Source organism: Myripristis murdjan, chromosome 3, assembly GCF_902150065.1.
Source record: "Myripristis murdjan chromosome 3, fMyrMur1.1, whole genome shotgun sequence".
NCBI lineage: Eukaryota > Metazoa > Chordata > Actinopteri > Holocentriformes > Holocentridae > Myripristis > Myripristis murdjan.
In genome coordinates this window covers 37,179,535-37,197,184 of record NC_043982.1, presented here as the reverse complement: position 1 = coordinate 37,197,184, position 17,650 = coordinate 37,179,535, and the positions used below count along the sequence as shown (strand labels likewise).

General features: G+C 40.7%; 1 protein-coding gene across 1 annotated transcript; it reads right to left on the bottom strand.

The window, feature by feature from the left end:
• Positions 1–4,172: 4,172 nt before the first annotated feature.
• On the bottom strand, positions 4,173–17,420 carry LOC115379705 (saccharopine dehydrogenase-like oxidoreductase). Its single transcript, XM_030080538.1, has 12 exons — positions 16,838–17,420; positions 13,758–13,870; positions 12,507–12,587; positions 10,267–10,396; positions 10,023–10,072; positions 9,590–9,720; positions 8,806–8,923; positions 7,108–7,227; positions 6,896–6,952; positions 6,581–6,692; positions 6,093–6,174; positions 4,173–5,784 (listed from the first exon to the last, which is right to left on the bottom strand). Exons 1-12 carry the CDS (start codon positions 17,037–17,039, stop codon positions 5,694–5,696), a joined length of 1,287 nt encoding a protein of 428 aa, XP_029936398.1. The 5' UTR covers positions 17,040–17,420; the 3' UTR covers positions 4,173–5,693.
• Positions 17,421–17,650: the final 230 nt, after the last annotated feature.

Here is a 17,650-nt window from a genome sequence, read left to right as displayed (position 1 = left end):
GGTGGCTTTAAGGTTGATTTTTTTTTTTTTTTTGGACCAAGGTTTTCATTTTAAATTCTTTACAGAGGAGGGGAGAAACATACATCAAAAACAAACAGCAGAAACATAGATGGATTACAATGATAAAACACATAAAGAGAGGCAGAGGGGATATCCAGAGCTTGACAAAACGTGCACTAAACAATACATTTTATGCTTACATGCATGTATCAGATTGCTGTTTTCACTGACCCTTTCATCACTCATCAATCCATGGAAAGGGCTGATGATTGATGAATCATATAACAAGATTTAATTTACACACACACTCCTCGCCGCAGAGAGCTCCAACACCAAAATATCGATCATAACACGATGTCACTGGTGAATGTAACGAGAATGAGGTGGGAGCCACCAAGCAGCAGCCATCTTTTTTTTTTTTTTTTTTGCAGCTTCAAGTGCAACAAGCAAATAGTAGCCTGTGAGTTAATTTAAGGTTCAGCGATGACATGATTCATCATTTAGAGCAGGGGTCTTCAATGTTTTTCAAGACAAGGACCCCCAAACTGATCGAGTGATGGAGCAGAGACCGCCTTCAGTATATATTGTATAAAATTGTGTTTTATATGAAACTGGGCCTAGTGACATGTATAAATGTACCTTATTATTGTGCATTCAATACTAAGCTATTCAAATAATACACAGGTTTATTTATTCAAGTTACAAGTTTTTATTTTAAACGTACAAGGTAAAGTGACAGCAAAAGGTAAAGCGGAAACAAAAATAAGTGATGGCCTATTAGTGCCACTACCATGAATAAACATATCTGTAACATTGCAAACAACGGTTCTCTCAGGTCAGTGTTTTCTGGCGCATGTTATCTTCCCAGCCCTGTGCAGGTAAATTATGGGTTGGACCTGCCCAGATAGCACTAACACACCAGCAACCATGCTGATCAGAATACCTGGGACCCTCATGGCTCCTTCCAAAGAAAGAACGAACACAACTGGCAAATAAGTGACTACAAAAGATGCCAAGTGAACCAAAATGATGTTAAATGCTTTGCTCTTGATTGTGTCACCTCCCTCCCTCTCCCTCTTCCCCGGTCCAGGCCGCTTCAGAGACCAGAGAACTGATAGGCAGCAGTACAGTATGAGGCACACTGTGATAGCAAACCAGGACAGAAGTTTAATTTCATGATACGGTGACCACAAGCAAACAATCCCAAAGAAGGCAAAGAAGACACACCAGGCCAGACCACAGCAGGCTACCCTGTACCTTGGGGGCTTGAACCTGTGGAAGAAAGAAAGAAAGCACAGCAGTACTGATGTTCAGTAGTTGCTCAGTGTTTTCACAACCTTGACAGTTTGGACCATGAGTTTACAGGAAAAGCAGACTGATTTGTTACCTGATGAAGATCAGAGGGTGGATCACTGCCAGGTAACGCTCCAAACAGATGCAACACTGAAACAGGGGACGGCCCATCAAAATGAAACACCACCATTCCCTCAGCAGGCTTTCAAAGGCAACGCTCACATCATCAAAAGTGTACACACAGTAAATGTTGAGCGGCGACAAAACACAGAAAAGGATCTCGCAGACAGCCAGGCTGAGAGGAAAAATTTCTGCCGACAGCAGATCTTTGGTTCCACGGCCAATGAGCCAGAGCACCCAGAGATTCGCTGGGAGGCCCACCACAAAGTTAATGAACAGGCAGATGGTCGTCAGGTGGGCACCAACATCGTCCAGTGAGGGCAAACCACAGTAATTGGAGGTTGAGATGAGGTTAGAGTTGTTAGAAAGAGAAACGCTGGACATTGTCACAGGCTTTGGTAGATCCTCCAGTGACCGAAGAGGTTAGTCCCAGATCCTATAAGCTGGTGTTGAAGCATCTGTTAGACCTACGCTCTTTTTTCCAACCAGCGGAGGCCACTCATATTAACCTCAGCTTCTGCTCCTAAGTTGGAGCGGGACGTCTACGTGTCTTGACACCTTGAGTCTTCACCGTCCTCTGTTACGAGCTCTGTCCGGCTCACTTGTGTTATTTAACCAATCAATCACTCGTCCTGCTGCCTGTCTCCGTCTCAACCCTCGTGACACGAAGCCTCTTGACAGCAAAACAATGCACAGCATGCAAATGGCCCGACTTGACTGATGACCACAGTTGAGTTGGCATCTGTGGATACATATAGGAAAAATTTGCAAGTGAAGCATGTGCCTTACCGCCTTTTGCAAATTTCACTCTGCATTTCATTGAAATGACAGCAGTATCCCCTTGCACCCTCTCACCCCTACCCCCCCACAGCCTGGCTCTAGGCGTTGTTCATTTTCATAATTTCAATGCTAATAATTATCTTTATTTATGTTGTTTTTATATTCTGAAAACAATGCTACAAAGCACTTTTCAATATATAAATGGCATTATTATTAATATTTTGCATTCAGCCATGCATCCTGTGGGCGGAGCGACCAGATCAAGCACTGACAACATGAGCTTCACTTGCTGGAGGTTATACCTCAAGAGAGTGCAACAAAAATATAGGGATATTTTAACAAGCATTTTATTTTTGTTATTTTAATTAACACATTTTAACATGAAATACACACGTTTACCTTAACCGACTTTCACTGGTGCACTATTTGGCAAGGTGCAACATACTGTATGCACCTAACATTTTATCATCAATATGTCATTGCCACATTCATTTTAAGACATTCAAGTGATTAATGCAAACAAATATGACAGTTGCTGAGCGCAGTTAGACTTGTGCACTGTTGCATGTCTTTAATTATTTCTGACTTTTGCACAAGACTCCCAGGTGGCTCACGATATTAATTGTATAAATTAAGTATGGGTGGGTTTGTTATTAAATATATGACGGTTTTGTTTAGCAATTAAAATCATTATCTTCCATGAGCGAAATCTGTTTTGGATTAAAGGAAAATACTGCAAAAGAAAAAAAGGCAGACCTGACCTGACAAGACACATTTACATCCACATTTACAACCTGATTGACATAATTAATCCTCCTGGACTGATTAGTCCTTGTGGTTTGTAAGACATCATGGAATCCTCCAACGCTTTCAGAGTGCTTGATGAATTTTACTGTCAAAACTACAAATGCCACCTGTCTGCCCTCCTTGATGGAAGCCGTCAATTTTTTTCTAAACAACAGGAGCAAAAATGAACTGAAAGGAGAAAGTCATCAGCATAGCTGGTGTTCACTGCTATTGTGTTTTCATCCTTTGATTGCAAATACATTTTTGTTGCATTTTGTTGCACCTACATAGTTTTTTTTCCTATTTAAAATGAATGGCTGGTGTTACTTTGCACTTTTGGGTCTAACTTACAAATACTGAGAGGGCAGGTAGGTCAGGTTTAGGTGCATATGTTCATTACATTGTGCAAAATGGACGGCATAGTAGGGCAGCATCTACAGGTGGCATTTGTACCAACAAGTTCATTCCAGATGTGTTAAGGGCAGATGTTTTCAAACTTTCTCATGCTGTAGACCACCAACAAGATTTCTGTTAAGCCACAGGATCCTCATAGGAAAAAATATTTTGGTTTGTGTTTAGTATGAAATGGTTGAGACGTCATACTTGAACAATGACATGAATTGAAAAGTAGTGAGGTAATGTTTAAATAATCATTCATATGCTTTTTGCATTATTGTAACCATTTCTAGAGAAATAAACAATAGAGACATCAAACTGTTTTTTTTTTTTTTTATTATTGAAGACCTCTATGGATCCTTGGTTGAGAAACTGACTTGCCCCATAAGAGACTTTTGCATGTGAGTGTACATATTCCTGAACTGTTACTTTTTCTATTTTACCTCAGTTCTCTAAATATTAATTGATGTTCTGTTTTAGCTTGCTGTGGTGGTGCTGGGTGGCTGGTGCACATGCAGAACAAAATAAGTGCCAGTTGTGGGTAATAAGGCCAATCTAATCTAAACTAAATCTAATCCAAGTCATTTGACTTAAAGTAAGATTTCACTTAAGAAGTTTATATCAAATGATTAAAGTTTCACCTCCTTGATGCTTGATGCTGTATACTTTCCAGAGGCAATTCCTTGCTGTCAAAACTGTTTTATCATATCCATTACTGACATACTTAAGACAATTCTGAGCTGGAATTTTAAAAATGTCCGGTGTGGTCTGTGACCAAGAAAGACAGGAGAGACTTGTACCCATCAGTAGAGTTGGCTTTATTTATTGAGAGCAGTACAAGCCAAAGACAAAAAACCCAACAAGCCAAAGACAGAAAACCCAAACTGTAACACACTTTGTGCACGCACATTCATATATCAAGAAAAATTTGGGACTGAGGTTAACATTACTGCTGTTTGTGTGACCAACAGATTCACTCCTCGTAAGTGGCAAGCACTTCTTTGGACAACCAACAAATAAAAATGCAGTTTACGTTTGTTAAATGCCCAGCAGAGTTTGGCCGATCAGTTTTATGGAGGATGTCATGCTCCTTTATGCAGAGACAGCTCGATGCATTTCTCTGTCAAGGCTCTGGAAACAGGTTTGGATGGGCCAATTGGTGCAGCGTTCAATTCAAAAAACCTTTTCTGGAGAGCAGAATAACTTTGTCGTCATGAAATATTGCATATCAGAAAACCAAGCAGTCAGGATTTTGAGGAGCAGGCTAGGACAGGCAGGCAGGCAAATGCGTGCACACACAGCAAGAAGATGCTTTTACTCTCTGTTGATGGTTTTACTTCACTGAGCCAAAAGAAAACCAGTGCTACTAGCTTGTTAGTGCTACTTGTACTCAGGTGCTTTCAAACTATGACAGATTGGCTACATTTATAAATATGGTTGACACTTTTTCCCCCCACAATTATAGCCAAGAGTATTTTTACTATATCACTATATCAGCCACACTGATTTCCTCTGAGTGAATTTGATCTGTGCAGTTTGTCGTGTTAAAGAAAATTAAGATCTGTTCATATCTTTGGGTCACATAGTGTTGGAAATCAGACTAATTATTCCTATATAAACAAACACTGCAATAAACTCTAACATAAGAACAATTTTTTATCCAGATAATACAAATTGAAGAACACTGAAGGAATTGTGTGAATTTGTAACTGTGTCGTTTTATCATACCTCCATTTCTGCCTGATTAAGGGTTGCCTTGATGTATTTGTATTTTCCTATTACCAGATGACACACATTGGTTTCGAAGATAATTGGCCATTTTCAGTAAACTGAAGTGCAAATGTAAAATGACATTACAACTCAAAATGCAACATTTCTTTCTAACAACTGGGCTAACTGGCATGTTTTAAACCAAATCCTGAACTAAGTCCTTCTTTCTATAGTAACAATCAGGTTAGTCGAGGAACAGAGACCAAGTCTGTGTCGACAAAACTGTCCTACATTCTAGGGCTAAGACACACTGTGTCCTGTCACACTATCAAGTCCAGCAAGCAGAGGGTTAATCGTATAGTCAAGCCAAATGGGGACTGGCAGGTTTCTGAACAAATGAAGAAGACAAATAACGGGAGGACAGAGTCATCACCGGAGCCTGAAGTGCTCAAACTTTATCTGAATGTGTGCTCTATGCCTCGACTGTCGGCTCGGGTGATGAGATGGTTCTCACCGAATTTGGAAACCTCCCAGTTCCCCATTGTTATAAATGAAACTTAGTTAAGTGCTGGAGAAACCTGGAGTACGGCATCAGAGAGGGATGAACCTTAGAGGACCGAGAACTGGATGCCGTGCTTGTTGAGGCGGTCAATCAAGGTGGTTCTCGCAAAAGCTGCTCCTGGGGTGTAAACGCCTCCCCTGCGAAAAGGAGTGAGATGAGGAGGACGAGCAGGAGGAGAAGAAGGGAGGGAAGCAAACAAATGGGGATGAAGAGTCAGGACAAAGAGAGAGACCACATTATGTAGGAGGGGAAGGTGGGAGAGAGAGGAAGAAAAGTCATTTACCTAACAGCAATTCCTGGAGAAGTATGAAATTCATAACTACAGACTGATAACTCTGGAAGGCAACTACATGGACCATCAACCTAATTTAGCAAAGCATGGTGCGTGTGTTTGTAAAAAGTCAAGTTTAGAGAGAAGCAACAGGTTTGGTGTTTGGTAACTCACTCCCTGGGCAGGGACTTGGGTTCACCGAGCATGGTTAGAGCCGCCTGTACCATGGCGATGGGCGTCGCCACATATCCAGCCTCTGCATTGGAAAAGAGACACAATTACATAAGCATTATGTAAATATACATACAGTACATACATGCAGTGTTATACAAGCCACACTGGCATATGGGCTCATTTGCCTAACCACCTAGCACAGACAGTGGAAAAAACAAATTAGCATCCGACATGACTAATTTTCATTTTGACTGGTTGCTTCCACTTCAAATAATTATACAGACACATTTTTGTGCTTTTTCACTGTATACATGAGTAGTTAGATAAAATATTTTTGCAATTCTGTCATCATACTGGTTTAAAATCTGTTACTGGAAACACCAAAGGTCAACAACTCCAACGACTAATATGTTGATTTACTTTTTGGCTCTTAAATTCATCACTGAGATCAAAACCTCATTGCAACACGATGATGAATTCGCAGTTACCTGGTCCTTGGACCAGCGTGCGGATCTTGCCATTCGGTTTCCCCTGTGAAGGGTCCTGTCCCTCTGTGTAGCCCTCTCCATAGAAGGCAAACTGGAAGGATGAACCCTCCATCTAAAAACAGAAAAACAGACACAAATTCAGAAAACAGGCCTTCTCTTTCTTAACATATTGTACATCAACTTGCCCACGAGATTAGCGTCTTTACGGTGTACTGAAAATCTGACATGAGTGTGTGTGAAGATGTGTGAACAGAATCCCTGGTTATCATTAATGCAGTCTATCTGCCTTTATTTTCTGTGCTATCAACACTCCACCTGTTTTCTAGTGGGTCCGGCCTTGGAGAAGAATCCGAAGGAGAAGAACTCGGGAAACTGGGAAGGTGAGAACAATAAACACACACTGAAACATATTATGTATATTAGTGTACATGTAATCCTGTGTTTCTGTAATATGAAGAACATCCTGTTGGTTGAGAAGTGTAAATTATATGTCATATTTCATTCTGTGCAAGCCATCTGTCGGTTACCTTGATGAGCAGGTTGCGTCCGAAACTGAACTTGACCAGGAACCAGAACATCATGCCAGCAAAAATCATCTTGACAATGTTACAGAGACCTCCAACTCCTGCGTACGCCCCGTACTGGACCTGGGGTCAACAGCAAGAGATGACTTAGTGCGAGTGTAGCATATAGAGAATGTATTATACTCACTTCATTCATATGTGTGCCATAATAATTTGAAAGCAAGTCTGGGGTTTTTGTGTGCCTGAGAACTGTGCGGTTACTAAAAAGATGATTTGCGCATTTTATCAAAAAAATTCAAGCGCCGCACTTCCAAAAATGACAGGTGGAGATCATTTTCTTGACTAAGTATTCAGGCTTTAACATTCACACCACTTAAAATTAGGCTGAATATTCTGGTGCCAATGTGGTTTTGCATCATTTTGAGCTAAAACCAATTGATTTATCCACTGTGATAATTTTCAAAACCCAGATTACAGTGGTTAAGTAAGTACTTTGTAAAAACAGAAGTTTACTTGTCCTAATATTATTTCAGTTCTTGAAATAATATTTCTACAGTGACGCAACATGACAGTCAACAGGTTCTGCTTGCTGCAGCAGCATTGCATCAGTCAGCCAAAGTGACGGGGAGTGTGAATACTTACTTAATGCTATCACACTATCATACCACAGATTATTATCGGCATGATGTTACCAACAGCTGTTCCCTGTGAGTGAATTACACCGCAGCAGAGTAAACTGGATTTACATCGGCAGACATGATTCTTAACATTCCACCAATTCTAAATATTTCATGGCACACATATAGTCTTCTCAGAGTTGCTTAAACAGGGAGCAGGCAAGATGAATCTACTTTTTCCCAGCTCAGACAGCAAAAAAGAGATGAGATATGATCTGTTGCACCAGGTAGAAAAATATTAACACCACTATCTGGAGTCCAGCAGAAGGAGCTAGAGATTCATGCATACATACAGCATGTTCCTACTGCATATTGCTTTTGTCACGCACTAAACTTTGGAATGCTTATAATGAGACGAGTTAAAATACTGGACAGACTGTGCATTGAAACCAGGTTACTGTGAATAATCATGTCCAAGGTTTCATACAGAAGTGATGAAAGAGACTGGGAGTGGAAGAGCAGAAATATCACACAGCTGTACTGTTTTCTGCTGCAACCGCACAGCGATATCACTGAGCCAGTTCACCTCATCCCAATTTCAAATATGCAGAGGTTTCATCTGCTAACTCTGTTAGGCCGGAGCTGATCTGATTTGTAAACTCGGTTGGGACGTTGATTGATGTTGCGTGGCTGTGAGTCACAACTGTCAGGTTTTCTCAGATCACTGAACAGAGTTTTGAAGAGCCTTCTCAAAAATGGCTTTTGTTGCATCAAAAAGGAAAAAAAATTAGAAAGAGGAAGAGGGAACTTTGTTTTTCCAATTTCCATGTTAGGTTTTATGTTTATATACCTTTGTAGTTTAGTCATGTTGTATTTAATTGAATCTCGGTTTGCTGGAGTTGAATATCCAAAAAACCTAAGATCCTAATAAATCCTGTATTTTAAGTGCACTCTTTCATTTTAACTCACATTTCAGACTGGTGTGGCCTTGTTGCTTATCCACAGCATGAGAAGTTCAAAAATAGGGAAAGAGTAACATAATGAAAGAGTGATGAGAAGACAGAAGGGGAGAATAAAGACTGACTGGTGTCTGCTGATATTCCTCTGCCAGGAAGCGCTGGGTCCTCTTCACGACGGAGGGGTCGGCTCCCATGAAGGGCAACGCGTACTGCTGGATCTCATTACTGTAGAACAGGGCACCCCTAAACACACACACACACACACACACACACACACACACACACACACACACACAAAAAACATGTCTGTGTGAATATAACACAAAATCTCAATCACACAAATCACACGCAGGTGTTTATGTTGGCCAAACTACACATGCTCCTGCACTGTAGTGCATGATGGGTAAGATTTACTGCTGATAGTTAAATAAATAATGTGCATAAAATTCTACAAGAAGATGTTAAAGAAGATGTTAAAGATTTTAATTGCTTTTTTCTGCATTAAACACTTGTCCCCAACATTTACTTGGTAAAATGTTTCTGCACCTGTCCTAAAATGTGGATTCTTAGTATTTTTGTTGAAAGATAGTGGTATAGCAAATTACAAGCCTAAAATTCAAAATGTCAACGCTTCCCTGTAATGATGGATTACTGTTTGTTGTACAATTTGGCTTGGCATTTGGACCCAATTTCCCCTTGGATATCAATCAAGTATTTCTGATTATGTTAACAATCTGACTGCTGCCAGCGTGTCCTGATTCTTTTTTTTTTTTCTTTTCAATTTTATTATGTGGAGTGAGTATTGGTTTTTGTTGCATGTAGAAATATCATGAGTTAAATTGGCTGTGTATTTGACATAAAGTGAAAATAAAGGGTTTGATTTGCTCTGAGGAGGTGAAACTGTGTTACCTGCGTTTGATCTTGGAGCCGACGGTAGGCAGGGGCTTGTGATTAAACTTCCTCCTGAGGCTCTTGAGCTTTCCGCTGTCAGCGAAACCATAGATGGCAGACTGCCAAGTGCCATCGTGGATACAACCACCCTGACACAGGGAGACAGACCGACACACACACAAAGACAAGACAAATTATGATGGAGGAAAGAATGACAGCAGGCAGCAATGGGATGGTAAGACACTGAGATGAGGACAAATATAATATGTGCTGTATGTATATATTGAAAGAAACAGAAAGAAAAACAGAGGAAATGGCGAGTAGGGAAGGCAAAGGAGAGGAAAATGAGAAAGTTTGAGGAGCAGGAAAGTTAGAGGGCTTTTAGAGGTCCAGACTTCAAGAAGTCTACACTTGTCTGGTACATGGACTTAGGGGTAAAATATTTACATACCTCAGGCCCTGAGCTCGCTGTCAGGAAGCTCTCCACTGCCGTCAGCGTCCCTGTGGGAACACAAACACAAACACACACACACACATCAAGCTTTCATCCAGGAGAGGTTTTGGCTGAGGCCGTTAACCCCCACATGACACCAATGACTCAATTATAGCAGCAGAGAGAGAGTGAAAAGGCCAGTGTGTGCATGTCACTGTGTGTGTGTGTGTGTGTGTGTGTGTGTGTGTGTTTAGCTCCATACCCCTGAACTGGTCCCTGGTGTAGAGGACGCCCATGTCAGCAGGTATGGAGTCAAATCCGCAGCTCCCGACGATGTACACACCTTTCTCAGCTGCCTGGCTGTGGTAGTTCAGCTGCATGCCCTCCAAAAACTAGAGGCATAAACACACACAAATGTTTTCTGAAGGTTATTTTTTTCAACACAATAAATGTTATTCTGTGCCATACCACATTCATTAGATGTGGAACTTTATTTCAACACGGGAAGGTAATTTTTTTTTAATACATCAAACTATCTCAGTATTTTGCCGCAGGAAGACAGATCATGCAAATGTGTGGCTCCTAATCTTCATTAAAGAGCAATTTTCAAGCTAAATTTGCCAACAATTATACAAAACAGCCAGAAATTTAGAAAGCCACATCAGTGGAAAGGATTTTACATGGACAAGGAAAAAAAAAAAGAACAAAGACACGGCTATTCCAGCTTTTACAGCCTCAAACTACATGCAAATTTTACATGAAAAGGAGTAATTGAACTGAAAATGAAAATGTGGTCATTATCTTTGATCATTAACCCTCATGTCATTTTGGTGAAGTTTTTCTTATTCACATAAAATGGCAGGTTTGCAAACGCTGCTCCATCAAAGCTAAACTCAGAACTCAGTTTCTTTTAGGGAAAGCTGAGGTAAATGTTGGCCTTTAGGGCTCACAGTGCAATCATCTGGCTTCAGAAAGACTTGGAACTGGGAATAGACGGATGTGTCGAGCGCTCAGAGGTGTAGGGACAGTAGACTACAGCAAAGATCGTGAGGTACTTGTGTAGAACAAAAAAGGTGCAATAAACCAAAAGCTAGACTGTGTTCAGGCAAACTTACATAGAGCGGGTAGTCTGATTAAAAAGGCTTTATTTCACAGGCATTTTATATAATAATAAAAAGAAGAATAATTTTATGTTACAGGTTGTCCTTGTTGGATATCTACAGATCCAGTTCACAACCACTTTAGTTCTTGTGGACTTGTTCTGTGTTTTGTTGCTGTAAAACTTCATTGATATTTTGGCTGACAAGAGGCTGAGCAGACAGTGGCCAAATTTTCATTTTTGGGTGAACTATTCCTTTAAGCATTCACAACATTGCCCGTTTCCTTTAATAGGCTACTGCATGACACTCAGCAAGCCTCCCATTTAATCCGAACACAAACAACTGCAAAGCCCAGTGTCTGGACATCTGCCCTGCAACAACATGCCGCTGATAGAAGCGCTCGAGTAAAAACAGACTTGGCATTTCAAAGTTATGCACAAGGAGGAGAGATTTTAAGTGAAGTGACCAACCTCAGCACAATCCTCTGCTCTGTTTATGTTTCAAGACTTTTTGGAATATGAGCTCCTCACGTCACTGAGACAGGCTTACATGTTAACGTCTGAGTCAGACAACCCGAGTTCACAGGCTGCAAAAATGAACATTATTTACATCATTTTGTATTTAACTGTTTCTTTAACTCTTTAACTGTGCAATAGTTTTATACCTGTAGGACTTCAATAGTGCTCAATTTCTTATTTCTGTATTTATTGTTGTAATATTATTGTAGGATTAATGCACATATTTCTACATAGGGCACACTTTTTTTTTTTTTTTGCAAATTTCTAGTATACATATTATTATAATTCTTATTCCTTTTTCGTCTTCTTATAATTTCACTTATGCTTATAATATATTTTTCTCTAAGTTTAAGCGTTCCCTTTGTTAACATGCATGACAAGGTGTAATGCATCTGCCTCGTTGAGTGTAAGATTTCAGTGAAACCAAAGGACAGAGAGACCGTAAGGGCACCTCTGCCCCACAGTGCTCCTCTTCCATGTGCATACAACTGAGTATCAGGGCTGGGTATCGATATTATGTTGTTTTTGTCTGAGTTTTAAAGGCTGAATTACAATAAAGAGATGGTGTTTTCTTAACTTAGTATACTGCTGTTGCTGTACTGTCATCAGCCTCTACCTGCATGGTCGTCATATCCGCATTACTGATGACTGTTTGTCAAAAATCTCTTGTGTGGAAATATCTTATGAAGGGAGCTATAGTCATTCTTACAGTATCGTCACCATATTAATATCAATGTATTCTATTAAAGATCTTGTAATATTTGATTTTATCCGTGTCACCCAGTCATACTGTTTAGTGCAGTACAGAACAACATACTGTGCACATAACACACACACACACACACACACACACACACTGCAGTAAAGTAATACTACGGGCTTACCTGAGGCTCTCCACAGATGTCAATACAGTGGGCTCCATTCTCCACACAGGCCTTTACCACCGGCTCACCATAAAACCTGTACTATAATACACAGAGAGACAAACACACACACATACACAAATTAACCAAAACTTGTTTTGAATTATACAGCATGTTATTATAGTTATTAAGACTGTTATTAAATATTTGATAAGAGAGAAGTCGCATATTGCATATTATTGTTATCTAGTGAGTCTCCGGCAGTGACCTTTAGAAGCCAGCATCGCTCCACGCTGACCTGCTGTACACTGGACACTCAGGTTACACTGCATAAAGCTAGGAGATCTCCCTGTGTGTGTGTGTGTGTTTGCATGTGTATGTGTATGTGCACTTTATGTGCACCTGCAGTGCAAAGTACGCTTTTACTTAGTACCACTCCTTATTCCTGCTGCTGACAGTATTATGTAATCCCTGTGCGATTGTGGATCTCTTTAGATCTGATAAATTCATAATAATCTGCTTCACCCTGACAGGAAGAGTGTGTTTATTATGTTCATACTCAATATAACTATGAGCTGCGTGTGGGGGCGTGGAGAACCATTAAAATGTACCCCAAAAACAAATCTGACATTCAAAAAACAACATGTGCAAGGTCACCTGAAGTCACCTGATGACAGCCACAGATTAGAGTCTGAGCTCTCTTGGCCCTCGCTTTCAGAGGGATTTCTTCGTTCTGTTTCAGGGCAGCCGGCACCACAAAAGGTACGTTCAAAAAGTGGCTAAGCGCTGCTGAATGCTGCATGATTACCAACAAACTTTACTGTTGCTGCTGAAGAATTCAGCTTGAGGCAAGAACCTGAATTGTGAGCAACTGAAAACCTGCTCTCCATGCTGACATTAACACAATATAACTTATTGTGCCCGGTCAGTCAGTGGCCTGCATTGTGTGAATGAAGGCTACTGTGAGCGAGAGAGACAGACTGAGAGAGTAAGACAGATTCAGTGCACACAGGGAGAGAGAGAGAGACAGAGAGAGAGAGAGATGTAGGCTGGTGGGGGTTAAGATGTCAAAGAGCTGAGTGTTTGTTGCTGCCACTGTGAGAGGATGTGAAAGGACATTTGACAGCAAATGTGTGTCATGAAACAGCACGTTTTGTGTGTCAGATAAAATGTAACAGAGTGAGTGAGTGTGTGTGTGTGTGTGTGTGTGTGTGTGTGTGTGTGTGCGTGTGTGTGTGTGCGTCTTTTGGAGGGTGAGGGGGTTCTACTTACAGGCCCCACACAGTTGAGAACAATCACTGCCTGTTTGCACATGGCTGCCAGGGAGTCCGGTTCTCCCACATCTGCAATAATTGTATCTATCCCAGTCCTTAGCTCTGGCCTACCTGTTAAAACAACAACAACACACACACACACACATACACACACACATACACACATTTTATAAGAGAAGGTGCCAGTGTTTCCCCACCTTTTTTTTTGACAACAATTGGCACCAGTCATATTTTTGTACGGTGCAGCAACCGAAGATGCAAAGCGGTAAGCTAGCTATAAATGCCGTCAGTTCTTGGTGTGTTGTAAGCGTAGGGAAATCGGACCTGAAATTCACTGTTATTACATTTGAATGACAAACATCTCAGGCAAAAAGAATCCTCAGACATGGTTGTAAAACAAATATCAAGTCAAAATGACTGAACTGGTCGGGCCAGGTTTTTGCATATGTAACAAGACAGTCTAAGTCAACCATATTTGGCTATCCTACTACTACTACTACTACTACTACTAATGAAATAAAATGAAATAAAATAAGAATCAATTCAGCAGTCATATAGGTCATATAAGCATCACACACAGTTATAGCATTTTTGCAGGTGTAATTACAAACATAAAATGATTCCACAGGCCTATAAAATATTTTGCAACCACAGAGGGTAAGCGGTCTCTTGTCCAGGTCTATGGACACGTGGCAAATGAAGATAAAATGCAATCACCGAGTCACAGAGCTGCTATCTGTGCAGCAGGGCCAGTGATTGTGGATCTTAGACGCAGGCTTTGTGACAGGAGGGTCAACCTTTTAAAGTCCACTAATGGAAAATGTGGAGCAGGAAAGCAAATTAGTCCCCCCCCTCGTGTACATACAGCTCCGAGGTATGAATATGAGAAACTGAACATAGAATATACAATGGGAGGGGGGTCAGTAAAGGTTAAAGGAGAATACTAGCAATGCAAGTGGAAGACATGCATTGAATGAACACCTTGGAAAGGGTTTTCAAAAACTGCACCTACTTGAGATACATTTTTATTCAATTTATCTGCCAGACATAAACAGCCTCACAAGGGGAATAACAAGAAAGATAATGTGCAATAATTTTATACCTGTAGGACTATGCATTAATTCAACAGTGCAGTTCCTCTGTATATATATATATATGGTGTATACAGGTATACTTTCTATATACTCTCAATTTCTTATCTCTGTATTTACTGTTGTAATATCATTGTAGGAATAATACACATATTTCTACATAATGCACACTTTTTTTTTTACAAATCTCAAATGCACTTTTTTTTTTTTATCATTTCACTTATACTTACATATATTTTTCTCTTGAGAATTTGAGCAACTGCAACTGACCCAATTTCCCCTCAGAGTTCAGTGTTGTCATTTTGTCTGCCAGTGTGTTTTTGTTTGCATTATGACTGTAATGTCTGTACTTTGCTCACTATGTTGGCACCTATTGCACACCTGTCTGGCCAGGAGTGGGTCTCCTCTTGCTGTGGTCCTTCTCAAGATTTCTGCAATGTTTCCCTGTTCAGATGGGTTTTTTGGGAGTTTTTTTCTTGCCCACTATGAGGACTGAGTCAGGGGTTATCGTCCTGTCTGTTGAAAACTCGTGGGCATGTAAAGCCCTTTGAGACTGTAAGCAGTGATACCGGGCTCTAAATAAACCTGAACATGAACTTATCTCTGATTCTGAATATAAACTGGTTTGAATGCTGCGGCTGTGCCTGTTATTGGGCTCTAGGTGAAAGATACGGTCTTCAGGCCTCATTACATGAACAGCATGGCTTGACTAGCCGACTGGCAGGCATAAGGCTGTGCCGTCCTGCCACGGCTGGGGATTGTAAAGTGAGCGGGTATGTTCCATCAGCTGTTGTGTGCTCCCTGAAGAGAGAGAGGGGAACAATCACTATCTAATCCCCTGGAAACTCTCTTACTTTACTAACATGACAGCACAAATGCGCACCCACCAGTCTTAATCTACCCCTAGTGACGGGCTTCATTTTCCATGTTTTGACTGTTGCATAGATACAGTGGGTCAACTGTAAAATTTATTAGCGATTTTTCCAACTTATTTGCATTTTGACTCATTTGTGGACAAATGGGCTCATTAGAGGCTCTTCTAATTATAATTATCTTAATGTGTACTTTGGAGTGTTGAAAACAATGGTTCACAGACATCATGTGTTGTAATCATTATATCAAATCTCAACCTACTCTAGTTAAGTACATTAGAGTTATTAGGGCTTCTAATTCTTCTAATTCCATACTATCACTGTACTTGGGTGCTGATTCGATATGTATTGTTATTCTACAAGTGCTGTGATTCGACATTAGGTTTTATTGCGTTTTTTGTTTTCTGAATTATCCTCTAGTTTGTGGATGTTAAGTTTCATGAAGCTGTGATTATCCTAAAGCGCACAATCGGTCATTTTATACAGTGATGTCAAGTTTCAAAAAATGGCCTCACTACAGTGTAATGGCTACTATGGAGCATAACATCATCACATATGAATCAAATTGTGGCTCATTTAATCCACAAGAGTCTCAGTTTTCCAGTCAAACCCAATGTATGCAGCTCCAACACTGTTTAGACCCCAGTCTGCACAAATAACACATTTGTTGCATATTTCTTGTCCTAAACTGCAGGGGATCGGCATAAAGTGGGCATGTCTGCAAAGGGGAGACCCGTGGGTGCCCAGAGAACCAGTTTTCATTCAGATATCTGGAGGTGAGAGGTCGAGGGACCTCTTTGAAAATAACCATACCAGATTTCCCCTCACCACAATTTATCATCATGTGAATTTTATGTTTACCCCTCACATTAAATTGGGAAAAGTCATTAAATGTGAAGAAAAAATGTGTTAATTATGTATTTAGAGACGTTTAATACTGAATGGGGTCAAACTGACTCCAAAGATAATAGGAGGGTTAAAAGGATCTGTCTCTGTATGGGAAGGAGAGGTGGTGTGTGTTTAAGTGTTATACATAAAGTGTAATATTCCTCATTCTGGCACTAGAATAAATAAAATAAAATGACATAAAGGGCTGCTATAGTGGAGTTACATACCGAGAGCAGCGGCGGCCTGCTCCAGGACTTTGTCCAGCTTCTGCTTGCTCCTGCCGGCCACGGCCCAGTGCAGGTTCCCGTTCGGACCCTCGCACGCGGTCCGGGCCACCTCCTCCACCACGAACTGTCCCGTGAAACCCGAGGCGCCGAACACAACGATGTGGTACGGCCTGTTCCAGTTGGTTTCCACACTCACCATCATGACAGTCAGTTAGTCAGTCTGTCGCCCAGGAAGCAAAGTACAGGAGCGCTGTGTTTTTTTTCCACACACACACACTCACACCGCTCACTGTTGCAAAGTCGGAATGACAGGAGAGACAACACACAGCGTGCGCTTTTGACAGCTCTACGTCTGGCCACTTCCGTAGCACCGCTATGCTAATATGCTAACAGATAACCCGAGCGAGCTTTGCAACTGGCGGGGGAAAAAACACCTGGAAAAACAACAACGAACATTACACAAAACATTAAACTCTGTAGTTAGACGTTAGAAGAAACGTTATTCGTATTTTCCATGTATTTGCTTGCATTAGCAAAGATAGCTCGGTAGCTTCCGCATAGTAATCCATTTAAATTGCCTAGGTGGGCGTGGTCGTAGTAATGAGAGGTTTTGATTGGCTTTCACCGATGTCCGTCAATTTCGTCGCGTCAGGGCAGTCACTTTTATATATATGGGACGTTTAAAAACCCCAAATGCCTTATAATCATGGTGGAAGCGTTTTACAGTACAGATTAAAAGAGCAGTACATGAAAAGCCAAGACTAAAATGGATGAAGTTTATTGAAGAGAAAAAAGGGTAAAATCAATAATAAT